A 27,593-nucleotide genomic window follows, 5' to 3' on the forward strand; every position below is an offset into this window, starting at 1 on the left:
ATAATATCCTTGCAGTATGTCCAGCTACTAGAAAAATAGCTGGATGTATCCTCACTCACCCCGCTGCTCCCTAATAACATGGAAATAGGTTTGGGAAGAGTTTGGTTGTTGCAAACAAAGTAGATTGTAATGGCTTGTCCGAAATATGGCACCATAATTCACCAAAAAGATGCCAACTGTCCATGATTGGCTCTAGTGCTACCATTCATACTGAGAAACTCTATAATGTATTTCAAGGCAAAGATAGCACAAAAAACATGAAGAAAGAAGAAAAGTAGTTTAAAAATCCAGTCCCACTGGCTTCTGGTTCATGAAAAGGATAAAGAAATTGATAGTCTAAAGAATTCTGGACACAAACGTTTAACCACTGGATTAGTCTTATCTTGATTTCTTCCAACACTGAAATTAGGCTATTAGGAACTAACTAACTAAAACAGAGTATGGCTGTCCCACTATTTATAAATTAATATATAAATTTAGGCAAGTGTAGCAAGATGAATAAATGTCTGCAAGTTGCCCTCATTTGAGCCTGGTCTTCCTATTCTTGTTTGAACTTAAATCACTCTGTCTCTGGGTAAAAAAAAAAAAGCTATTTTAAACACCAAAAAGGGGAGGAGGATAGAAAAATAGATAACACAATTAAACAGAAGTTATTTTATGAAGAGTATTTTCTACAGTAAAAGATAGAATTAATGTGTTATAAGAAACTAAGTTGCTTGTACGTAAAGATGAAATGACAAGGCAACATTACTTTAAAAATAATGTAACTATTAATCAAATTATATTGTTTAAGGTAATGTATAATGTTTGCTTGTTAATTCAAAACATTGTTTTAGAGATCATGTTAGAAAACATAAAGTGATTTTTTTAAAAAGCTCAACAACCAATTAAAATATGATGGATTAGTAATAAGGACAGTGTGGATTATATGCTGCTTTCTGCATACGCGGAAAGCAGAGCTGGAACAAGCGGCGCCGCACACTGGAACGAACAATGCCACTCAAGCCCATGGCGCACGTGCGCCACCTGGCGCAGCAAGCACGAGGCCCATTACTTGTAATGGGGCTCAAGCATACACGCAATTTCTTTTACACGGGGGGAAGGAACAGATAGAAGGGCGCACTGTACACTACTCATTATACATAATAGGCCTCCCTCCATTCATCACCCAGAGGGAGAGAAAGGCAAGCCAGCTCCATCAGGCCTTGCCTGAAAGAAGGCGGCCCTCCCTCCATCCACCATCCAGAGGCAGTGAAGGGCAGGCCAGCTCCATCAGGCCTAATCAGAATAAAAAGAGCCCTCCTTCCAGTCCATCTGCCTTGGACCAGGCATCAGAAGAAAAGAAGATCTGCTGGATTTTTCCCCTTCCCCACTGCCATTCTCTTCACCTTTTTTGTCTTGTCTCTTTAGACTGTAAGCCTGAGGGCAGGGAAATAATAATAATAATAATTATTATTATTATTATTATTATTATTATTATTAACTCGCCTTTCCCTGTGTTGGATCAAGGCGGGTAACAGCATATAAAAAGAGAAAACAATAATATCAAAAGTATTTGAATTGGTCCGAAGAGAAACAATTTAGGCATGCAGAGAGTGAAATTAGGGGATCAATTTGGGAAGGTCAGCTGGAAGAGATCTATTTTTATTGCCTTCTTAAAGGCCTCGAAAGATGTTAGTCGGTGGATCTCATCTGACAGATCGTTCCAGATTTTTGGAGCGGCAACAGCAAACTTCCTCTGGGAGGTAGTTACTAGTCTAGTTCTCTGTGACTGTAGTAGATTCTTCTCTAAGGACCTGAGAGTGCAGGAAGGATTATATGGGAGGAGGCATTCCCTCAGGTAAGCTGGACCCAGGCCATGTAGGGCTTTATAGGTAATAACCAACACCTTACACTGTGCCCGGAAGCTAATAGGCAGCCAGTGTAGGGATTTTAAGATAGGTGTGATAGAATCAAAATTGGAACTCCCAGTCACCAATCTGGCTGCCATGTTTTGGACCAGTTGCAGCTTGCGAACGTGGCATAAGGGTTGCCCCATGTAAAGCACATTGCAGAAATCAAGACAAGAGGTTACCAGTACAATTGTTTCAAGGTTTTCCCATTCCAGGAAGGGGCGTAACTGGCATATCAGCCGAAGCTGATAACAGGCACTCCTGGCTGTTGCGTCAACCTGGGATGACAGGTGAAGTGACGAGTCGAGGAGCACCCCCAAGCTACGAACACAGTCTTTTAGGGGAAGTGTGACCCCATCCAGTACTGGAGAGCTTATCACCATTCCCAGATTAGGATTGCCTATAGCGAGTACCTCCGTTTTATTTGGATTCAATTTAAGTCTATTTTCCCCCATCCAATCCATTACTGACTTCAGACAGTCATTCAGGGGAGAGATGCCATCCTTGGTCACTGAAGCAGTCCGAGACATGGACAAACAAATTTGGGTGTCATCAGCATACTGATAACACCCCGCTCCATGTCTCTGGATGTCTAATTAACAATTTGTAAGCCGCTCTGATAGCCTTTTGGCTGAAGAGCGGGGTTTAAATAAATTATTATTATTATTATTATTATTATTATTATTATTATTATTATTATTATTATTATATTATAAGTTAGAGTATTCCTTATGCTAAATGCTAGGCATCAGAAGTACAGTGGTACCTCGGGATACGAAATACCCAGGTTACGAAATTTTCGGGATACGAAAAAATCCCATAGGGAATTATTGTTTCGGGTTACGAATGTTTTTTCGGGTTACGAAAAAACTTTTGGTGCTTTTTTCGGCTTTTTCGCACAGAATCGCGGCTTTTCCCCATTAGCGCCTATGGCAATTCGGCTTCACGAAGGCTTTCGGGTACGAAAGCGGCCACGTTACGAATTAATTTGTAACCCCGAGGCACCCACTGTATTCCAAATTTCCATTATTATTTTTTTCAATATTGAAAATATCCATTATGTTTCACATAATGAAACACTATGAGGCTGGAAAGGAACTGAGGGACTGTGAAATGGCAAGAATCCAAGTGTAGTGGTTGACACGAATCCACACCTCCTGCCATTTCAGATCCTTGCATCTGTCTCCAGCTTCACAAATACAGTAAAGGTACATAGCTCAAAAAGTTTTGGATTTTGGAGTATTTCAGACTTCTGAATTTCACATACGGGTTACCCAACCTGTAGTAGCTTTTGCAATAAATCCAAGCTCTGTTATATCACAACTTGATATGCAAAATGCTTTGCAACACATATTTCATTCATGTTCAAAGCTGCACTGTGAAATTGTAATTAATATCCCCATTACACTAGTAGATATAGCTGAATACTAATGAATTTCTTAAGAGAACCCAGTGTTGCAAAAAGTTTGCCATTCCTGACCTCAGACTACTTATTAGAACACACCAGCTTTCAGAGGGAAAAACTGATTTAAAATATGGCCTGGTGCTGAGATTAGTGGCAGTAAAGTTAACATAATCGGGTTCAGGCTATACCCTAAACCAGATAAACAATATATTGCTCCAGTAGTTCAATATATTGTGGGAGAAGGGAGCTGTAATACATACACAATGTCACTATCACCACCTACTAATTCATTAATAATTTGCCTTTACCTCAAAATTAGTACTCAAATAATTTTACAGAAATTAAAAAAGTAAAAACATACATAAATTTTAAATGTTATTGTTGAAATATAATTAAATTATAGAATTAAAAACCATTTAAAACATATCCATTTAAAAGGCAAGAAACAAGAAGCAGAGGCGTAGTCAAACATTCAAGATGGCAGAAATGTTTTAGAGCAACTCAGCACAGCCCTGATGACTTTCATTAATAATCAATACAGTCAGCTCTCCACATTGTTGGCTCTGACACTCACGATTTTAATTATTCGTGAGGTCAAAGCTGATGTGCGAGATAAGTGAGTGTGCTATCTGTATTTAGTGTGTCACATGACGGAATGTGTATTAATATTGTTTAAAATCGTTCTAGATTTCTTTGGGGGATATAGGGAGTGGTATCCAAATACAGTAACAGACTAAATCAAAGTAAGAAATGTTAAATCAGAAGGGATGGATTTGGGAATGTATTTTGTAATGTATAAAGCTGTGATTATTATAAGAAATGTTATGTTTGTTGGCTACAGTGTATTAAAATTAATAAAATATATTTGGGGGGGGGGAGCTGATGCGCGCACACTTCTCTTCCTTCTCCCTCCCAGGCTTTTCCCCTCGGGGGTAAAAGCCCAGGAGGGAGAAGTCAGGAAGGGTACATGCCCCATCCCCCACCCCATTCTTGGTGGGAATAGCTGCCTTCCCAAAACACCAGGGATGGAGACCAGGAAGATCATTGTTGGAAAATGGTTACAAAAAGGACTGGAAAAAAGACACTCTCCATTGCCCAAGAGCCCTGCCAAGTTAGAAAAGTCATGCCTTGGGAATACTGTAATGAAGTCCACTTTACTCCTCCTCAGCCTTATTTGACCAACACAGCACTAATTCTCCTCATCATTTCTCTTTTTCTCTCTCTTCCTTGCTGAAACCCTTCTTTTACTCACTTATCTTCTTATTCAGAACACTGACACCCACCATCTTGGTGGTTTCTCTGCTCTCTTTACTTTGGTCAGCCATGTTTGCTTTTCCTGCCTTATTTTCCTTTCTACCAGCTCTAACCCTATTGTCTTTATCAAATGCTCCATCATCGCTGTCTGCCTCCCACCCCCGTTTGTAAAAATCTCCCTTTCTTACCTTTCTTTTTTCACTTGATTGCTGGGGTCCACCATCTTGGCAGTTGCCTTGTTTCCTCTATCTCTATCTGACATGGTTGCTTCCCCTGCCTCCTTTCCTCTCTCTCTCTCTGAGTTTTCCCACAATTTTTCCATGCTGTGTCCCTCTCCCTTCCCTGACTCATGCTTTCCCTTCCCTGCTGCTCTAGCCTCCCTGCTCTGTAAAGGGAAGGAGAATGCTAATGGATACTTCCTGTGTTAAAGAATCACAGCCTTCATCAGCTGCTGAGACTGCCTCTTCTCTCCTTCCCTCTGTCCAGATTAGTTACTCCTCCCACTCATCATCCTTACCTAGTTACTCTACCTTCCCCTTCTTTGTTTTCTCCCCCCCAACCCAAAAATAACAAATGCAATGCATTTTAGGCCTGTGAACATGGCATTGTAAACATATGTGACTTGGCTTGGGTCCAGAATACTTGAAGGAATGCCTTCTTCCCTACTGTCTGTCCTGCACACTAAGGTCCTCTGGGAAGAATTTATTACAGCCAAAAAGATCTAGCCTGACATCGGTTTCCCAGAGGGCCTTTTCTACTGCTGCTCCAAAGCTATGGAAGGATCTGCTGGAGGAGATCCGCCACATCTCCACTCTGACAGCTTTTAAGAAAGCACTCAAGACAGATCTCTTCCGGCAGGCCTTTCCCAGATTAGTTACCCCTTCCCAGATATTGAGATCTGGATACGAACTTGACATGAACATGAACACGACTATGAAAGTGCCTCCTCATTTGCATATTTTCCTCCAAATTTCAAAAAAAAAATATTGGATTTTAGTGTAACCTTGATGTATTTTACTGTTGTAGCCCGCCCGGATTCTCCGTGATAGGGCGGGCTAGGGAAATTACTTATTATTATTATTATTATTATTATTATTATTTATTATTATTATTATTATTATCAATGACCTGGATGACAGAAGTGGGAGCATACTTCATCAAATTTGCAGATGACACCAAATTGGGGGAATGACTAGCTAATACCCCAGAGGACAGGATCAAGATTCAAAATGACCTGAATCAACTAGAAAGCTGGGCCAAGCTAACAAAATGAAATTCACACAGAGAAATGTAAGGTACTGCACTTAGGGCGGAAAAACGAAAAGCACAGATATAGGATGGGGACCCTGGCGAATGGACTGAATGAAACTACTGTGTGAAGGGATCTAGGAGTCCAAGTAGACCACAAGTTGAACATGAGTCAACAGTGTGATGCAGCAGTAAAAAGGCCAATGCTATTTTAGGCTGCATCAATAAAAGTATAGTGTCTAGATCAAGAGAAGTAATAGTGCCACTGTATTCTGCTTTGGTCAGGCCCCACCTAGAATATTGTGTCCAGTTCTGGGCGCCACAATTCAAAAATGACATTGAAAACTGGAGCGTGTCCAAAGGAGGGCGACCAAAAATGGTGAAGGGTCTGGAAACCATGCCCTATGAGGAACGACTTAGGGAGCTGGGATTTTTTAGCCTGGAGAAAAGAAGGTAGAGGGTGATATGATAGCCCTGTTTAAATATTTGAAAGGATGTCATATTGAAGAAGGAGCAAGCTTGTTTTCTGCTGCTCCAGAGAACAGGACCCGGAACAATGGATGCAAGCTACAGGAAAGAGATTCCACCTGAACATTAGGAGGAACTTCCTGCAGTAAGGGCTGTTCGACAGTGGAATGCACTCCCTCGGAGGATGATAGGTCTCCTTCCTTGAGGTCTTTAAACGAGGCTGGATGGCCATCTGTCAGGGATGCTTTGATTTGGATTTCCTGCATGGCAGGGGGTTGGACTGGATGGCCCTAGTGATCTCTTCCAACTCTACGATTCTCTGATTCTATGATTCTATTATTATTATTATATATATCCACTATCCACTATGTATGATTTTATATGGTGGACGTGTGTATATAACAATATACATAGGACAACTGTAGGAAAGTATATTATAGTAGATAATACATATAAAGCTGCAGATGGGTCTATGTGGATAGCTATGTTAAGGTGGAGTGCAGATATATAATGATACAATATATGATTTATACTGATCATACAGATTATATTAACATGCAAACTGAAAGCAATAACTATATGCTATGGTATCTAGGAGTATATATACATGCTGTAAGTGACATGGCAGTAATGTGCATACAGAGGAGAGGAGAAACAGAGTAATATATCTAGGTTTGCTTCTATTCTCAACCTAATTTTGGTTGCTCTAATCTTTAGCTGTCTTTCCAACACTGTCACCAATGGTTAATGTTCTTATCCGTATTTTGGATGCTGTAAACCCTAGGATACCATCTGCGAGGATGCAGAAAGTGCAGGCCATGCTATTCCCATGGCGAGGCATGCCACACTAAATTGTAAAGTTGCTCCTGACATAAATGAGGCAGCAGATAAGTCTCAGAAGAATCAGATATGATGCAATTTAATAGCTCAATACCCAATGCAAATTCTGTGAAAACCATCAACCATGCTGGGCTGGATATGGTAGATTCCTCAATGAAGAAGAAACAGGGCTCCCAGAGAAACCAACAGAACAATCTTTTCTCCTGGAAATACTGCACATCCAGTAGTTTCAAACGTGAGTAGAATGAGCCCAACTATCAATGTGACTGTACTTGGTGGATGAGACAGATATGCTGAGGACACACACCGAAAGGTGAATTACAAACAAATGAAGAGTTCAGATCAATTTGATTTGTGTCCCCACTAAGACAAAATAGCATTCAGACCAGAGAGAGAAGCCCTGAGAGAATCTAGACCCAATGCGATAAAGAAGAAACGCAGTGTCAAAATTTGATGCTTGTGTTTTATGCATCATTTAAAACCTTCAAATGATCAAGTCTCACTATATAAAGAACAGTGTCAAAAAGTGACCAGGGAGAGTTTCTTCAATGTACATCCTGGAATATTTCTGACTGGAACAACAAGAAAACTGGATATCCCATTCAAAGTATTTAAAGCAGTCTGATATCATTTGCCTCCAGGAAATATAGTCTGCTGATGAATATGGCTTACTGACTATGGACATATCAATCCCAGCAAACTGCATAATCGTAAGGGCCCACCAGGAGGTGGTCTTGCACGACACTGTATAGCCATCTCACAGAAAGATAATCCTATTCGTAGGTATTTTAGGCCCCGGTATGGGGTTTTTTCTTAAGTTGGGTTATGATTTCTTTTGTTATGATTAATGTTTATGTTTTGCCTTGAATGCCAAGTATTATTCTGAAAATATTTGGGAACAGTTAGAAGATATTTTTTCTCACTTGGAGATCAAATATTCCAAAGCCCATTTATTTTAATGGGAGTTTAAATGCCTGGATAGGCTCATTTGGAATGCTTTGGCCCGACTATTCATTTTCTGCCAGTGGATTTAGACAGTAGGAAATTTCAGGTCCAGTCCACTACACAAAAGCTTTTTACTACTTCAGTAATAAGAATTCCTGCCTTTTAGCAAGAGAGGTGAAAAGGAAGGTTGAGAAATAATCATTTATTCGATAACATGGGCAATCACGACTACTTTCTCCAACAAGATCATAAATAATTTCATGCATTCTATTCTAAATTATATTCCACTGAAACACCTTCTACTTTAAAAGTTGTGAGTTTCTCAGATCTGAAACCGAGGAATTTCCAGGACCTGGTGGTTCTCAGCAGAATTTTTATTACTGTATGAGTGATTTATCCCCTGATCTTCTCAGTGTCATCGAAGGATTTGGCCCCTTTCTGGACACTGGCATAAGTTCAGGATTATCAGAAGATAACCAAAGGTGAATTCCTTCAGTCCAATTGCCTTATAACCAAGACACTAAAACAGGGGTAGCAACCCGCGGGCCGCCGCCACCGCCTCCACCTCCTCCTCTGCCCCGGTCGGCGGCCCTCCTCCTCCACCGCGCGGAGTCGGAAGAGGAGGCCGCGCGGCCTGGGGCAGAGGAGGCAAAGGGGGAAGCCCCACGCTGCCTCCCTGCCTCCCCGCGCAGCCCCACGCGGGCGCCCATGCTGCCCTCCCTGCCTCCCTGCACGGTGGAGGAGGAGGGCCGTGCGCCTGGGCCAGGAGGCAAAGGGGGAAGCTCCGCACCGCCCTCCCTGCCTCCCAGTGCCACCTACCTCCTTCTCCTCTGCCTTCTCCGCCCCAGGCCGCACGGCGCATGGGAAGAGAGGAGAGGAAGAGGAGGAGAGGGCAGCAGGAGGAGGAAGAGGAGGTGGGGGAGCCAGGAGGAGCAGAAGGAGGAGTTTGTGAGTGGCCAGAGGCCTCAGGTTTTATTATTTTTTATTTTGCGGCTTTTAATCGCTAACAGTCTCCCTTGCTTTGACAATGATAGTATGATGATGATGATATGAGTCAGCTTGAGAGGCATGCAGACACTTTTCTTAAGCCGAGAGAGTGTCACCTTCCAAAGTGTGTTTTTGGGTGCTTTAATGCTAACAAGTCCTCCCTTGCTTTGACAATGATAGTGTGATCATGATGATTGATTGACTCAGCTTTGAGGAGCAGAAGGAGGAGGTGGTGAGTGGCCAGAGGCCTCAAGGTTTTTATTATTTTATTTTGCGTGCTTTAATCGCTAACAAGTCTCCCTTGCTTTGACAATGATAGTATGATGATGATGATATGAGTCAGCTTGAGAGGCATGCAGACACTGTTTCTTAAGCCGAGAGAGTGTCACCTTCCAAAGTGTGTTTTGGGTGCTTTTAATGCTAACAAGTCTCCCTTGCTTTGACAATGATAGTGTGATGATGACGATGATGATAATGATATGAGTCAGCTTCAGAGGCATGCACGCACTGTTTCTGAAGCCAAGAGAGTGTGACTTTCCAAAGTGCCTTTTCTGTGTGTTTTTGGTTCTTTACTGGTGATATTGCTATCAGCAAGCCTCTGAGGCACGGCCAATGTAAATTGCTCTGATTTTTACAAACTCATGCGCAGTGAAGAAAAACCAAAGTCCCTTGACCAAGTACACACTTCTGAGAAGTACACTTGGTCCAAGAACGGTGAAACCACCTTGACATGTTCAATATGCATAGCCATGTTAAACCATGCTAAGTGTTAAACCCAAGGGGTTTGGTTATGGAATAAGCCTCTGAAATGTGGAAGAGGCCACGTTAAGTAAAGCCATGTGAAATGCAGAAATGTGCTGTTGTGTGTGTTTTGGAATGCAGGTTGGGGGTGTTTGGCCAGAAAGGGACCGAGGAGGAGAGGGCGGGCACATGCCTCCTCCTCCCTGCAGGGCTTCGGTGGAAGCTCCGCCCCCGACATGCGGCCCTGCCCCCGGAGGGTGGAAGCTCCATCCCCGGCTTTGGCCCCCCGACTTGTCTGAGGGACAGCAACCCAGCCCCCGGCTCAAAAAGGTTGCCTACCCCTGCACTAAAATCTTAATGCCAGTTCTAGCCAATAGGATTAATACATTTATCCTAGACTAGATAAACCCGGACCATGTTGGCTTCATGCCAACACACTAGAAATCATGGGTGCCCAACTTTATAATTACCATCATAAAGTTACTTTATATGCAGATGGTATTCTGAATTTAAAAAAAAACAATCTTGAGATATCTTTCCTAATTCTAAAATATCTGTTAGAAATGTTCAGCACTTATTCAGGCCTTAGATTCAAATTAACTTTCAAAAATCCTTTCTTGTGTGTACAAATGTGCCTCATCTACAACAGGAGTGCTGGCAGCATCTGACTGGCTTGCAATTGTGCCCCTAAGGATTCTACTATTTAATAATAATAATAATAATAATAATAATAATAATAAATTTTATTTATATACCGCTTTTCCACAGATCAAAGGAATACTGATTACTAAAGATATCTCACAGCTAATTCCTTTTAATTATAATCCCCTCACCAAGTAGATGAAGAACAATTGCAATCATGGTGCTCTCTTAAATTGTCCATTTTAGGATGGTGCATTACTTAAAAAGGTTCTTAGAGCCCCATTTGCTCTTTCTCTTTCCATCCATCCCTTTAACTCCTTCAATGTCTAAATTTAAACTGTGGCAGATGCTTTGATCATCGCGGAAAAGCGGGATAAAAATAAAATCTATTATTAAATCTATTATTATTATTACTCATTAACAATTTTATCTTTGACAATAAGTGATCTAAATTTCCTAAATCAATCAGACAAACAGTATCTACGATCCCAGATATCATATCAAACTCTACTTTTATGCTTTCTAATTGGCCCAATTTACCCAGATTATCAGACCCTCATCCAGATGGGTCAGGGCACAAACAAAGTCTACCTCTTCACCCAGATTAAACCTTATCTTCTCCACAATCTCAAGAAAATCACACAGTTTTACAAAACCCATTTCTCTGTCACTCATTAACTATATGGAAAAATTGGAGACATGTTATGGCTCCTGACTCCTCCCTTTCAACTCAATACCTGAAGAGTACATCTCCCTATATATGCCTATTAGAGGTCCTCCTGTGTATCCCATCAGTAGGAGCACTACCGTATGTGAGGAGGTGTGGGGAACCTCCCCTGCTATGGCTATGGTTGTGGAATGGCTTCATTCTAGCACAAAGTTTAAACATAACTTTTTATCAAAACCTCTGGCTTCTAACACCTCTCTGCATATGCAACGTTAGGATTTGTCACAAAGTCTTCATATTTCACTCTATTTTCAGCCAAAATTATGATACAGTGGACCATTGTTATATGCTGGGGTTTGGTTCCAAGATCTCCCATGTATAACAAAATCCGTGGATGCTCAAGTCCCATTAAATATAGTGACATGGCAAAATGGTGTCCCTTATAAAAAATGGAAAATCGAGGTCTGATATTTGAAATTTATACTTTTTTGGAACATTTTCAAACTGTGGATGCTTGAATCCATGTATAAAAAAATGTATAAGAAGGGCCAGCTGTACTTATTTGAGATGAGGGGCACTGCCAAAAGTTATTCAACTATAAAGAGTCATTGCAGGACATCTGAGAATTCCTAGTCTGTTATAATAGTGTATTTTTGAGCTAGGTTAAGTGAGTAACTATCAAAATTAGTAGCATACACAGAGAAGAAAGGATTTATGGTCAAAAAATGGACACTGTACAGAAAACTGTTAATTCTGTTAGCTTCCAAGCTTCAAGCAACACAAGATTCACATTACAAAGTTATCAGATTGAAGGAAAGAGTCCAAGGTGAGAGGTTTGAAGTTTATAAATATGAAATAGCTATGTTCATGTTATCAATTTGTACGAAGAAACAGGGACAAAGCTTGCCACAGACAAGCTCTGCTTAAGCAATTGAAGCTACACCTTGCTCTTTCCTGTAAGCGGGCCTGACCGCAGAACTATTTCATCAATTAGCTTCCTTCGCAAGGCAACAGCTGAAGAAACTCCTTGCTAGTAACTTCCAGCCTAACTCATGAATTTTTGAACCTTGCACCCTTATTAGGTAGTGGGCTGTTCTTGCTTTTTGTAATTGGCTTATGCTAGGATATAGAGAAGTAGGAAAATGTATAAGAATGTGAAAGATACAAAGCAAGGCGCGGCAGTTTTGGATTCACCTTCTTGGTGAGCTGCCAGCCCCGATGGGTAAAATAAACTTGTGTCTTACTCTGGACCACATCTCGAACTCTGAGTCTCCTTTGTTGCTGGGCACTCCAAGAACCTTCCCGGAAGGGAAAAACTTTGCTCATATTTCCCTTACAAAGCATGAATGAGCTATATGTGTACACAGTGATTTTCCTAAAACTATGCTTATGCTCATTATAAAAATATTTTGTGAAATTTTTTTTTCATAAAGTGATTTATATGTACCGAAGAACACTGTTTTCTTTTCAGTGGCACAGTTGTACTTTTAGCCCATATAGTAAGTATTGACAATTTGGGTGGGAGACCAAAAGGTAAACCACAATGCATTCACCATGGGATTTCTTACTACGTATGTCTGTTAATTTTAGCTAGGTTGCCATTTAGTCACATTTTAAACTGCATACCAAACCATGTTGTATTTGCAAACTTCTTATAGAAACCACACACTAAAATACATGTGAGCTATCGGCAGACAACAAAAAATAACTCAGGGTGTGGAGAAAACACAAAACCACAACAAATTTAAGAATAATCTTAGATACAGTATATGAACAGGTTCAGGAGAAGTTTCTTCCTTTAAGTGTACAGATGTGGTACAACTGGGTTGTTTAATTCAGTACAAATATGTCATCTCAGAAAGTAAAGATTTTATTTTGTATACTCTGCAAAAACATCAAAAAAGCAGCAGTCACTTTTAATTATTCTATATAATATATTCCAAAAGGGGGAAAGTGCTAGAATAGCAGCTCCCAGCAAGAACTCAAAAATAACATAAATCAAAAGTGGTTAAAAACTGTGGAACAGAGGCATTACTTGTCATTATACTTTTTAATTGTTTTAAATATCCCTTGATTAAATCTGCAAAACTGTTGGCTACAATCCTGAAAAGAACTGTACATAGTCAGATCCCATAGTCTTCAATGCATCCTTGAATGCTGATCTCCTACTAAGGGTTACAGACCTTGAAAACTGCAGAACAGCTTTCTTTAGAGAAAACAAAAACACAAAAGTCCAAAAGCAATATAAAAAAGTTTTTTTGTCACTTTATGGCAAATAGTTATATAAACACTGGACTGTGCTACTTTGTTATTTCAAGATGCTTATTTAAATCCGCAGTGCGCACAGGGCAGCTTGGGGGGATATCATGTGAAACCCCCCCCCCTTCAAGGCTGTTTTTGTGGTCATTCAGCCTTTCAAACTCTCCACACTACTTTGGGCCCCAAAAAAAGATGAACTGCCTTTTCAGGAACAATTCATCATTTAATGTGAAGTCGAAGGCTTTCACGACCAGGATCCATAGTTTTTTGTGGGTTCTTCAGCGTATGAAGCCATGTTCTAGAAGAGTTTATTCACCTTTTAAATAGGATGCAGGGGCTCCCACTTTCACCAGTATAAAAGAAAAAGAATCCATAGAAAACCAGAAATCGAGTTATTTCTGCTCCCCATTTTTATTTTCCTCTCTTTTGATATTGTTCAGGGAGAGCTTGGGGGTGTGTGGTTTGTGTCCCCTAGAGAGTCCTAAAGACAGTAAATGGCCCTGAGACCCAACACAATTGCCTACTGCTCAACTAAATACTAGGCATATTGACCTGGAAACCACATGGTAAATCACATCCCCCTTCTCAGACTATGCCATACCATGAATTACATTCCTTGAGGAAATATTTTTTTCCAGTTCTTTTCAACTGCAATTCTATCCTAGTTTTAATACTGAAATCCTCCAGATTGCCCAAATGCAGTGAAAAACAATTTTGTAGTCCCCAAACACTGTTTATGCTGGTTTAGGGTTCATGGTATTCGTAGACCAGATTGCCTACCCTGCACTAGTAATGACTTGTATGAGAAAATGGTTTCCTTATCAATATGATGGGACTGAGCTCACTGTGGTTATATGGTTCCAGCATTATTGGGAAATAGGCCTTGTTTCCACAAAAATCAGTTCAAAGCATTGGAAGACTACAGGTAAAGCACGAGAGAGGAAACAGAAAGGCTGTAAAGGGAATCCAAAAAGTGTGCCTTCTCTTCCACAGCAACCTCCATGGGTTTGCCAGCCTTTCCAAGATAAAAGCCACAGTCGTATTTTTCTGTATCACTCTTTCGAAATAAAAATGTTCATGTCTGTCCTATTTCAGCTCATACAGCATTCTTTCCATCCAAAGCAATCTGTTGAACTCCATTCACAGGACATTTAGATCCACCATGTTTACAAATTTTTCTTACTTTAAAGTGATACACTCCACACATTAATTGAAGTAAATAATAAATGAAAACCATCAGAAGGCTATTTCATCTGTAAGACACTTCTTTTTTCTGTATTCCAAGAGACCTTTTTTCTAAACAAAGAGGCTGAAACTGAAACAACAGCGATAATACAGTCATATATATAATTTTTAATTACCTCTTTTTCATGCATATGGAACAATGTCTGTTCATCCCGAGAAGTGCTGTTTTTCATCATGCCTATTTTGGGTGACATCTATTGACAGGATAAATATATGTACTTAGGACCAAGTATGACAACAATTCATGAGTAGAAAAAACATTACAAATGCTAATAATATAAATAAAAGAACACTACCTACCAGTGATAGGGGTATGGGTTTCTCACGTAAATATCTGGGATTTTCAAGCTGCAAAAGAGGTGTTAAGATTAATATTAATTAATTATTAATTAATAAATAGGTCCTATTTTATTGATATCCAACAACAAAATTCAGAAGAGCACCTAGTTCTGAAATATCTGCTTTAACTGAAATCTCCATCTTTATGAGGAAGTGGTACTTTAAAGTACCACTTAATATTGCCTAAAATCACACATCCTGGACCACAGCCTTCCCTCAGGCTATGAAACTATCTGTTGATACAACTTATTTTTAATGGCTGACATATTTATTACACTGATATCCACCTTTCCTCCAAAGCAATCAAATCAGCACACATCCCATCCATATTTTTATCTTTGTGGTAGAATAGGAGGCTAGCTGCTGAAAGGCCCAAGTTCACTTCATAAGCATACCTGCCATGGTGCAGATTCAAAACCCAGTTCTCTTTTTATACCTTTCCACAGTTGCCAGCATCAAAGACACTAAGGCGGGTTACAGACGGGCAAAAAGGGGTGTGTTCATGATGTCATGAAGGTAGAGCCTTCAGACGGCCCTTACCTGAATGCCGCCATGAACACGCCTCCCGCACGCCCCAAGCGGGAAGAAGCGGCATTAAAAAGGTGCTGCTTTTCCCCGCTTCTTTTCTGTATGATGCGCAGCTGCGCAGCTCCGTCTGTAAGCTGCTGCACCGGTATGCCAGAATTGCTACGCCGCTAATTTAAGTTGCCCATTTAAAAGCTCCATGTCTGCTGCATCGCATAATGAGTTGGGGTCCTGGAACATGCGCAGTTTGCAGTCAGGCTTTAATTGCAGCGTCAGCTGCCATGCAGGTGTGGAAGCTGCAGCACAGCTGCAGTGCATTTTAAGACTCGTAACCCTATCCCTAACCCTAACCCTAGAGCAACATGTACGTATGCGCTGCTAGAATCGGGGAAAGTTTGGAATTTAAAGTGCACCCCTACACACATTCCTGTGCCATTTTCACCTAACAATAAAAAAACGCTAAAACTGTAAATATTTACATATGTACAAGGGAGGTGATGGGGGATGGCAGGAGGACAGCGGTGGCAGCGGCGACAGCTGTGGCTGTGCATTGCAGATTCAGCAAGAGCACAGGGACCAAAGGAGAGGAGGCATCCATGATGCTGGTGAAACTAGCAACATGCAAGCAGACAAGGATGCCAACACCAGCTGATCACCAGCTGGCAGGAGACCACCATTGTTCTTGGACAGGGCAAGGGAAAAAGTTTTAAAGGGGTTTGGGCGCTTTAAATGTGCACATATGCTTTCTGCCGCCGGTGCTGAGCGCCACAGCTGCGCAGCTGCGCATCCGCCAGCCGGCAAAAGAAAAAAAAGCCCCGTTTTTGGCCGCCCGTGAGGAAGCTGCCTTTCTCTTTGCAGCGTCCTCCGAGGCGGCGGTTTGGAAACTGTGGGTCAGAAACAGCCCCAGGTGAGGCGTCTTCACTGCCCCCCATGTGGAAGCCCCATCACCTGAGCCACGCCCCCGGGGTGGGCGGTCTGGAGGCTCCGTATTCAGCAGAATACACCTCCAAGACGTCTTCCCCTGCCCGTCTGTATCCTGCCAAACTGACTTTTTTATTTTTAAAGTACCACAATATGAGAGTATAAACAGACATCTCATGCAGTTCACAGCTTTAGCAAGCATCTTTAAAAATTTTTGTTCATCATGAAAAGATATAGCATTACAAAAGCCTAAATTCCAACAAAGAAATTTGGAAGGCAGGACTGAACATACGCATCATTTCCTCTGTCTATTCCCCACCCCCAGGAAGAAACCAACTAAGTACAAAGAACACATAATACTAAAGGGCTTTTCTCCCAACAATGCAATTACTACAATGTAAGGTAGAGATTTCAAACATCCCACATCATGTAAGGAACTTACTGTCCCAAAACTATTTTCTTTGTGACTCTAAAGGTTTTCTGAGAATAAGATGTAAAAAGGAGTTTGTTTTAAATGGAGTACCTATGAATGTAAAAGTCATCAAATTTATCTTTGGTCACTAAAAATGACGGAATTCTTAAACATCCCTCCACACATTTATCAAGCCTAATGCAACATTAGGGCAATAGCATGAGTGGACAAGAATGACTTACATAGCACAGAATAGGTAGTGTCAATAACACATAGACTGAGTCATGTAAAAAGACATGGGGATGAAGGAGCTTGCAAGAAAGAGCACCGTCCCCCACAACACCCATCCCCACCCCTTACTCTGCATTTCTGACAGAAACTGAAAGCCAACATATGCATTCTGCCAGATCAAAGAAGACTGCCACCCCCTTTCATATCTTGCATATTTCTAAAACACCTCCTTCCTGCCATCTCATTCCTGAGGACTCCAGATCTTGTCTAGATGTTATAAAGTCCATGAACCATCATTGATCAAAATCAAACCCCTTTCATCTCCCAAATATCACAACAGACCTTGAGGAGCAATCAGGCTTTTGGTTTTCCACAGAACTTCTATAGATTGAGGTTGGCTTTAAGGGTATAAACTGCCCCCCCCCCCAAAAAAAATGGCTTTTTGATGTAGTCCCTGCCCTCTCCCTTTGTACACTGACCTCAGGCCTCATGAGTTTCTTTGTCCATTTCTGTCTGCCTCTTGTAACCTGCATTCTAAAGCTTTGCAGTTTGAGTCTTCGTGCTTTCTGTAAACCATTTCTTCAGGATAGGTAAACACAACCCCCTCTTCCAACCCTCAGTCTCCACTATTCCATGATTCTCTAGTCAGTTAGCTCTGTATGCTGATTATTTGATTGGGTTATCTCCATGCATGTGTTACCTTATATTTTTTTTAATAAGTTTGCGCAGTTCCACTTACCTGGAGTCTATCAGTTATTATCGGTATAATTGGTACTGGGTTCCTGCATATGTTACCCATTCTCACAAAGCAAAGGCGGGCACTCCACCATCTAATTATAGTCTAACTGGTGTCAGTGGAGGCTCTACATGCCCTGTACAAATAGGGTAACAATTCCTTCTACATTACAATCTCTCTGTATATAGCAAAAGGATTGGGGGGGGGGGACAAACATGAATCTGATGCACTGAAACAAAAGGACTGGAACTAAATGTCACAAAGCCTAAGCCTAAGGGATTCCCTCTTCAAATGATGATCACATAGTGAGTTCCCACCCACCCATCTTTTTTTAACATCTAAATCAGAAGTGGAGAAAGTGTGTAGCCCCCAAGGCCTTTTTTGCAACCTCCAAGGTTTCCCAAAAGCCCCCCTCCTCAAAAAGATTTTTTAAAAAGTTGTTTGTCCCCCCAGCTAAAAATAGATTTAAAATCTTCAGCAATCTTAACATTCCATGACACCAACATGTATTAAAAGCTCCCTATGAAAAGGTGACCGAGGTCAGCTGCAGTATTTATTTATTTATTGCTGAAATTTGACCTGAAACAGTGTACTGTGACCAAAAATGCTCCCTCTGTTATACCCAGTATAGTTGTCTATCCTTGATCAAAATCAATGTGCCTCATGTGCTAAGAGTACTATATGCCAGTGGCTCTCAAAACTGTAGGGCATAACCCTCAGGGGAGCATGACCATTGTGCAAGGAGGAAAGGAAGAGTCATTGTATCACTACAGGCTGCTCCCAGAGATTATAGGCCATCACACCACCCTGCAGCCAGCTGGTGCAGAAAGTGCAACTGACGCAAGTAGCTAACTTTCTGGCAGGTGAAAGACTTGCACTTGCTCCTGCTGGATGTCTCGACCATTGTGACAGAGCTGGAGACTCACTTTGCAGCCAGACACAACAGTACCAGCAGCTCACTGTGCATTCACTTGCATGTGCTGACGCCCTGCCAGTACAAGCAGCCCAGGCCCACATAGCAACACAACGCCAGCTTGGCTTGGATCTGCCAGTGGTACCAGCACATCAGGTCCCTGCAGCTGAGCATGCTCTTCTTTGCCACTGATAACAACAACACAACCTACACCCTAGAGCTCCTTCGGGTGGGGTCCCTGAGGGCATGTTGTACAGGACAGGAGCTGGCTTCCCTTCCCACAGGACTCTTGATGCACAAGCAAGGAAGTCTGCTTTAAAGCAAGAGCCACACATGCCTGCAAAAGCACTCCTTTAATCACCAGGCACAGGTTTGTGGCCTCTCAGAAGTAAGTCCTGCTGAATTCACTGTGCCTTACTTCTGGGAAGAAAGCGGGCTTCACTCCTTACTTCTGAGCTCAATAGGCCTTACTCGTAAGGAGCCACAGCTTTAGGCCCAAGGCTGCACATATATGCCTTTGACAAAGTTACCCATGATATTCTTGCAAACAAGCTTGTAAAATGTGGGCTAGACAAGGCAACTGTCACATGGATTTGTATTGGTTGACTGACCGAAGCCAAAGGGTGCTCAACAATGGCTCCTTTTCATCCTGGAGAGAAGTGACCAGTGGGGTCCCACAGGGCTCTGTCCTGGGCCCAGTGCTATTCAACATCTTTATCAATGACTTGGAGGACAAAATTGGGAGCATACTTATCAAATTTGCAGATGACACCAAATTAGGGGGAGTAGCTAATACCCCAGAGGACAGGATCAAGATTCAAAATGACCTGAACAGACTAGAAAACTGGGCCATAGCTAACAAAATGAACTTCAACACGGAGAAATGTAAGGTACTGCACTTAGGGCGGAAAAACGAAAAGCACAGATATAGGATGGGGGACACCTGGCTGAACGAAACTACGTGTGAAAGGGATCTAGGGCGGGATACACACCGCCATATAGTACGTACTGTATACGTACTAGGGTTAGGAAGGGGCGGTGCTTCCGCACCCCCCTAACCCTAGTACGTATACAGTACGTACAAGATGGCGGCGCCCCTTCCACATGGGCGCCGCCATCTTTACGTACTGGACGCATAGCGTCCAGACGTGTCGCGGCGCTTATGACGTCACGAATGCGCCTGCGGCGCCTCGCGACGTCATAGATGCGCCGCAGAAAGAAGCTCCGAAATGGAGCTTCTTTTTTGCTTCGCGCGGTTTGGCTGCTGCTGCGGCTCCCGCACGGAGCAAATGGTCTGTATCCCGCCTAGGAGTCCAAGTAGACCATAAGTTGAACATGAGTCAACAATGTAATGCGGCAGCAAACAAGGCCAATGCGATTTTAGGCTGCATCAATAGAAGTATAGTGTCTAGATCAAGGGAAGTCATAGTGCCACTATATTCTGCTCTGGTCAGGCCCCACCTGGAATATTGTGTTCAGTTCTGGGCACCACAACTCAAAAAGGACATTGAGAAACTGGAGCGTGTCCAGAGGAGGGCGACTAAAATGGTGAAAGGTCTGGAAACCTTGCCTGATGAGGAACGACTCAGGGAGCTGGGGATGTTTAGCCTGAAGAAGAGAAGGTTAAGAGGTGATATGATAACCCTGTTTAAATATTTGAAGGGATGTCATATTGAGGAGGGAGCAAGCTTGTTTTCTGCTGCTCCAGAGACTAGGACCCGAAGCAATGGATGCAAGCTACAGGAAAAGAGATTCCACCTCAACATTAGGAGGAACTTCCTGACAGTAAGGGCTGTTCGACAGTGGAACAAACTCCCTCGGAGTGTGGTGGAGTCTCCTTCCTTGGAGGTCTTTAAGCAGAGGCTGGATGGCCATCTGTCGGGGATGCTTTGATTGGGATTTCCTGCATGGCAGGGGGTTGGACTGGATGGCCCTTGCGGTCTCTTCCAACTCTATGATTCTATGATTCTATGCATTGTACATAAATGTTCAGCCCCACTTTTTTGTGATGGAGTTTATCATTTAAGAACCCAGACAAGGCAATGAGGAGCAGCGGAACCCTCCCCCAAGACAAAAGTCCCATTCCCACTGGGCTACAAAGCGAATCATGAATCGGATTATAGGGACATCATTCCCATTTGGACTCGCGTTTGATCCTTGTTTAAGGAAAATCATTCTCATTTGAATTCGCGTTCGATCCAACTTTGATCAATTTCTCCAACGAAAAACCAAATCAGTGGTGGATAACCCAGGTTATCCTGACTGCACTTTGATAGTGGGTTTTTTTGCAGCTGCCGTGTTGGATCCGGGACAAACCAAAGGGAATGACAGGGTGTCCGAATCGGTATTTTAGGAGGGGAGGAGCAATGTTAAAGGGGCTGTCCCGGGGGTGTCACCAGCTTTGTTCTCTTTCCTGCATTCCCCTCATTCTCGTAGCCTTTCCCCAGTGGAGCGGGAAGCAGGGTAAGGCGATCGCGTGTGTAGACAAATTTATTTATTTTTTTAAAAAAAAATTAAGCTTTCGATCGCCTAGGTGCTGTTGGGTGACCAAACATTGCAAATTGCTCCACTGACCTACAAATGTGGTAAGCACATTATGCCCCCTTGCAACCCCCCCCCCGCTCCACATAGATCGACCTGTGAAGAGACCATTGAACACCATTTTTAACTATTACATTTCCTTTTTCCTTTTTTCCCCCCCTGAGCGCCTAAGCGGCAGACCGGCTTTGCATTACATTGATTTGGCGTCCCTAGGGTTAGTTGTCACACTCTCTCATGGAAACCCACCACAGTCACACTCTCTCAACCTCAGAGGAAGGCCAGGGCAAATTCCTCTCCCCCCTCTGAAGAAATTTGACTTCCCCATGGTTCCTGACACACTCTCTCTCATGGAAACCCACCACAGTCACACTCACTCAGCCTCAGAGGAAGTCCAACGCAACCCCACACACACACACACAACTTGCCCAGCCTCCTCTGATTGCTTCCTCTGTTTATCTCCTTGCCCCCAACCCCCTCTAATTGCCTTCTAGGGCATCCTGGGAAGGCAGGGAAACAGGGGACTTCTGGGAGCAGATAAGGTGAGAAAGGGAGTACTCTGGCAAAGGCAACGGGTGACTTCTGGAGCATCCTGGGACGGGAGAGAAACAGGGGAATTCTGGAAAGAGCTACAGCAAGCAGAGCGGCTGGAAATTGCGAGCCAGCAACTTTTTGGCCAATCACAATGACACCTAGCTGCCCAAGTGCTCAGGCACTTCAGCTATCCATGGACCACAAACATTTAAAAAAACAACAACAGAAAAACAGGTTTGAAAGACAAATGGGAACGGGGAACAAAAATAGCCCGCGCCAAAATGCATCAAATCAACTGACGTCACTGTGACGTCTAATCACCTAAGCGCTTGATTAACAGCTCAAAAAAAGAAAAAACAGCTCAAGACAGGCAATGGGAATGGGGAACAAAAAGTTCTGCGTCAAAATGCAATGGAGAAATATCAATGGGAAGGAGAACATGGGTCAAGAAAAACCAACTCCATTCGCTCCCTTTTGCAGTGGGAATGATAGACGTGATTCGAATCTGACTTGGGAACTCGCTCCGAGTCTGAATTGCAGCAAGATTCGTCGCTTTATTGCCCAGTGGGAATGGGGTCTAAGACTAAGCTGTGGGGCTGAGTTCCCCTCCCAAAATGAGCAGGGGGTGATGTTTACATGTAGATGTTAAGTGGGACATAGGGCTAAAAAGCCATTGCTATATGCAATATTCATTTCACACATCCTCCAAGGGCAGCTATCAATGTAAAATGCTGGTAAGAAACACACAATAAATGTAAGACATTGAGCAAACAGTGTTACATGTCATGGAGGGAAGGCAGCCCAAACCCAATGTCACATTTTGAGTATACAGCTCGTGAAATAACGTCTGGAAATACGATTAAACACCTGAATATTGTTGTAGTGTTGAATGGGGCTTAAGCATGCGTGGTATTTGGCTTACATGGGGGGTCCGTAATGGATCCCCCGCGTAAGCCAAGGGCGGACTGTACTTCCTTTCAATGCACAAAATAAGGCTAATGTAATTAATACATTAATTACTGTAAAGTTCTCTCTCCACACATACACACACACAAGTTTCCTGTAACTATTCAGACTTGAAATGATTGAAATTTTGAACTGGAGATGTGTTTCCTTTTTACTCAGACCAACAAGACCATGAAGAATGAATATTTTAAAACAAACATTGGAAGGAAGTATTTCCTAAGCTCTTCACAACATACATAATACATACACATTATATATTAATATGTGATTATTTATTTTCTGAGCTATCTCACATTTCTTTTTAAAAGCCCCTGTTCAACAATATGGCTTCATAATAACAAACCCTACACAATATGCCCCACTCATCACTCAGCATTACCATCCAAAGACTATAATGACTCCCATCTATCATATTTTGTTCAGTGAAGATCATTTATATAATCTAAAAAAAACAGTGTGATGCGGACACTAAAAAGGCCAATGTCGATTTTAGGCTGTCATCAATAGAAGTTATATGTCTAGTCAGGAAGTATAGTGCCACTATATTCTGCTCTGTCAGGCCCCACTGGAATATTGTGTCCAGTTCTGGGGCCACACTTCAAAAGGCCATTGAGAAACTGGAGCGTGTCCCAAAGGAGGGCGACTAAAATGGTGAAAAGGCTGGAAACCTTGCCCTATGAGGAACGACTCAGGGAGCTGGGGATGTTTAGCCTGGAGAAGAGGTTAAGAGATGATATGATAAGCCCTGTTTAAATACTTGAAGGGATGTCATATTGAGGAGGGGAGCAAACTTGTTTTCTGCTGCTCCAGGACTAGGACCCGGAGAATGGATGCAAGCTACAGGAAAGAGATTCCACCTCACATTAGGAGGAACTTCCTGACAGTAAGGGCTGTTCGACAGTGGACACACTTCCCGAGTGTGTAGTGGACTCCCTCCTTGGAGGTCTTCAAACAGAGGCTGGATGGCCATCTGTCGAGATGCTTTGATTGGATTTCCTGCATGGCAGGGGGTTGGACTGGATGGCCCTTGCGGTCTCTTCCAACTCTATGATCATGACCTACATTAGAGGGAACTTCCTGAAGTAAGGGCGTTCGAGTGGAACACACTTCTCGGAGTGTTGTGGAGTTTCCTTCCTGGAGGTCTTCAAACAGGGCTGGTATGGCCATCTGTCGGGGATGCTTTGATTGTGATTTCTGCATGGCGGGGGTTGGACTGGTGGCCCTTGTGGTCTCTTCCAACGCTATGATTTTATTATATATTATTATATATATATATATATATATATAGAGGAGAGAGAGAGGAGGAGAATGGATTCTCTAAAGCCACTGACACAGTGTATTGACTCCCAGTTTCAAGCGATTCTTTTTAAGTGGACTGCCACGACGTATCACTCCAAAAACCAAACTTTAAGGCTCATCAGACAAGCAGATTATTTTCATCATTGTTCAGAATCTGACTATACATACTACTAAGTGTGCTTTATATTCAGACTTATTGTGTCGATATTCTGAATTTTTTTCGATTAAACGCCATTTTAATTTCTGGAGCTTTTTCTTTGAAATGATTGCAACTTTTTTGCTGTACTTTAAAAAGAGCCTCCATAAAAGTTTCTCACATGTTCATTTCCAGTTTCATTTGTTCTGACATTGTGCTGTGTCACCCTCTTCACCTTTATAAATAGCGGTGTGGAATGTCTTCAGAAGGCATACCAAATTACTAACTATCAAACCATTTCCCCCCCTGAAACTACATGAAAGAAGGATGGAAGGAAGGAAATTACTACAGGGAGCATTTGCAGTGAGGTCACAGAAATGGAAGTGAAGGATTTATTTATTTTTAAAGCTGGTTCTTCACTCCACAAGATGTTTTTTTCTGTGGCGGATCCAGGACAGTGCTAGCTGCTACAGAAACACATCAGGTCTAACATCTATGGAGACCAGCTCTTCCTACCATTTAAGAGCTTCACATTTCTGAGTGCTGAAGATATACAGTCAGGCCTCCATATCCACGATTTTCTATCCACGGATTCAAGCATCCACGGATTGAAAAATATTCCAAAATTCCAATAAGCAAACCTTGCCTTTGCCATTTTATATAGGGAGGACATCTACACTATGCTACTGTATTTAACGGGACTTGAGCATCCATGGATTTTGGTATCCACGGTAAATCCTGAAACCAAACTCCATCAGAAACAAGGGCCACTGTATAAGTCAAATTCGTTCCTGGACCAGCTCTGGGGAATGGGAAGAAGGGCAAGGTAGTTATCACTCCTATCTGCAGAGCCAGTTCTAGAGTACTGGCCTTAAGGAACTTCTATTCAGCTACATGGTTGTTAAAATGTGGGGTCCGCACATGTAATTTTATTCTATCTGTGTTTAATATGCAGTCACTAGGTGGAATATTAGAGAAATTTTAGTGTGGTGGTTTGAGTTTTGGGATTACAACTGTGGAGATGAGGGTTCATTCTGCATTTGGCTATGAAAACCTACTGGGTGACCTATGATGAGTCACACACTCTCAGCCTCAGAAAACCCTGGCCTGGCTGCCTTAAAAGATCAAAATGTCCCTTGACATGAAGTGTCTAGTGATAACACCGTCTTGGTGGGGCGGTGCTAATCTCTATTTCTAAGCTGAAGAGCCAGCGTTTGTCCGAGGACTGCTCTGGTCATCTGCAGCCAGCATGACTGCACTGAATGCTGTTACTTTCCCACTTAAGTTGGACCTATTTATCTACTTGCATTTGCTGCTTTCAAACTGCTAGGTTGGCAGAAGCTGGGACAGTGCAAGGAGCTCATCCCATCATGCAGAACTCGGGCCCTGAACTGCCAACCTTCTGATCTTCCGATCATCATATCTTAACCACTAAGCCATGGTTGTGTTGTTTTTTATGCGGGTCTAGTGTTTATACTGCAAATTCAGAACAACCAATCTCGGTTGCTATTCCCTTTGCAGTCAGTCACCAGCAGTTGGCTGAGCAGCAACCAGAAAGCTGCTTGCTTATGCCAGCTTGAAGGTAAGCCCGACGCAGACAAGAGACTTCTGGTTGCTGATTGACTGGCTGCTGCAGATTGCAACTCCCTTTGTGCCCAATCACTCCTGGGAGCACAACTAAGCAGCTGGCTGAGCAGCAACCAAGAAGCTTCTCACTGTGCCAGCCTTACAACAAAGGCCAGTGCGGAAAAGAACCTCTTGGTTTGCTGAGGCAGCTGCTCAGTTGCTCAGGTGCTACTACCGACCTACGAGGTACCATTACAGGGAGAAGCTTCTCCCTAGAGAGGAGGGACACAGAAGGCACAGCTGGTGTGTGGTAGGGGGTTTACAGAGGCCATGTGCTCTGGACTAGAAAAGGGGTGGGGCTGAAAGGGAGAGAGCTTAATTCGGGAGCTGTTCCAAACATAGGACTGTTTCCAAGAACTGAGCACAGATAATGTCTTCCCTACACAGTTTTAAGTGTCTGCTATCTCACAAAAAATTGTTTCTTCTGCTACCTCTTCTCTTAGCCCGTCTGGATAAAGAAAGGCGAGCAGCATGTGACTCCAACCTGCTAGCCAAGTCCCAGTAAAGCTCACAAAGAGAAGCAGGGTCCCAAATTTGAAAGCTCCTTTTTGCCTCCACTTCTCCCCCACCACCATGTGCTCTAAATCTTTGCTCCAGTCTGTCCCAAATGGTGTCACTCAGAGCTACAAAAGTGATGCCTGTGGCCCATGTCCCCAAGAGTTTTTCAACTGCCATACTACAGCAAAAGACCAGTAAGGAATGAACTCTGTGGGCAACAAAGAACAGGGGACACCACACAACAAAATATTTAGCAGGCTGTTTTGTCATGGTGTTGTGGTGACCCTGAAAAGAATTTTTATCTCCACCATGATCCTAAAAGCTGCTAGTTCCCCTTGACTTTCCTGCACACTAATACTCTGACAATAGCAGTACATTTCTATACCGCTTATCAGTGAACTCAGCACTCTCTAAGTGGTTTACATCTTTAAGCAATTGCCCCCCAACAAAGGTGGGTGCTCATTTTACTGACCTACGAAAGATGGAAGGCTGAGTGGACCTTGGAGCCCCCTAGGATCAAACTTACAAAGTTGTGACTGCAGGACCACTGCACCACTAGGGCATTAACCACTGCACCACCAGGGCTCCTGACGGCCCCTGCCACCCCCATTTCCTCCACCACCCCACTACTCTGCCCTCTTGCACTTCCCCCAGATCCTTCCACATTCCTCAGGGTGGTACACTCACTTTAGGAATTACTGACTTAAAATCATTTGATTTTTTTTAAATGGATTCCTTGACCATAGATTTCCAGTTCACTGAGATGCTTTATAGGGTACCATTTTTTACCATTGTAAACTAGTGGTAGACACATATAAGAAGACCTTTTTACCATCAGAAATGGAAAGAGCTTATGGCTGTTACTGTTGTCCTTATGAGGCATCCAAGCAATATAATCCCTGGAGAAAACTGTCACACTCTTGAAGAAGCAGACTTTGTGGTTCGGTAAGCAACCTATAATATGCCATCACCACATGATTCTATAAAACCCAGTGGAAAGCCCTGTAAAAAAACACACGCTCATTGGCACTACTTCATTCAACATAAAAACCTAGAGCGGGGGGTCACTATTGTTCTGGACCATTTGCCATATTGCTGTCAAAAACTACGTAGGGCACAACACAGTACTAGCTGCCATGGGGTAAGTTCTCATCATTTCAAAAAAACAAGTTAATGTTCTGAGAAACAACCCTACACCCCCTATCTGCTTCCCAACTTACAGCACAGCAACAGAGATGCCCACTTCAAACCACTAATTAAAACAGCACCCTCCAACTCCCATGAGGTGCTTTCTTAACCATCTGCAATTAACCCAATGCTACTATC

General features: G+C 42.7%; 1 protein-coding gene across 9 annotated transcripts in view; it reads right to left on the reverse strand.

Moving 5' to 3' along the window:
• Positions 1 to 27,593, reverse strand: part of CEP112 (centrosomal protein 112) — a 386,512-nt gene that overhangs the window by 322,293 nt on the left and 36,626 nt on the right. For all 9 annotated transcript variants that reach the window (XM_042453249.1, XM_042453248.1, XM_042453245.1 and 6 more), the window contains 2 exons: positions 14,894 to 14,941; positions 14,710 to 14,787 (listed from right to left, as the gene is read on the reverse strand). In XM_042453249.1, the coding sequence (XP_042309183.1) occupies positions 14,710 to 14,787; positions 14,894 to 14,941 (126 nt within the window). The remainder of the gene's footprint in view (positions 1 to 14,709; positions 14,788 to 14,893; positions 14,942 to 27,593) is intronic.

The sequence above is a fragment of the Sceloporus undulatus genome, chromosome 2 (genome assembly GCF_019175285.1).
Source record: "Sceloporus undulatus isolate JIND9_A2432 ecotype Alabama chromosome 2, SceUnd_v1.1, whole genome shotgun sequence".
NCBI classification, from domain to species: Eukaryota; Metazoa; Chordata; class Lepidosauria; order Squamata; family Phrynosomatidae; genus Sceloporus; species Sceloporus undulatus.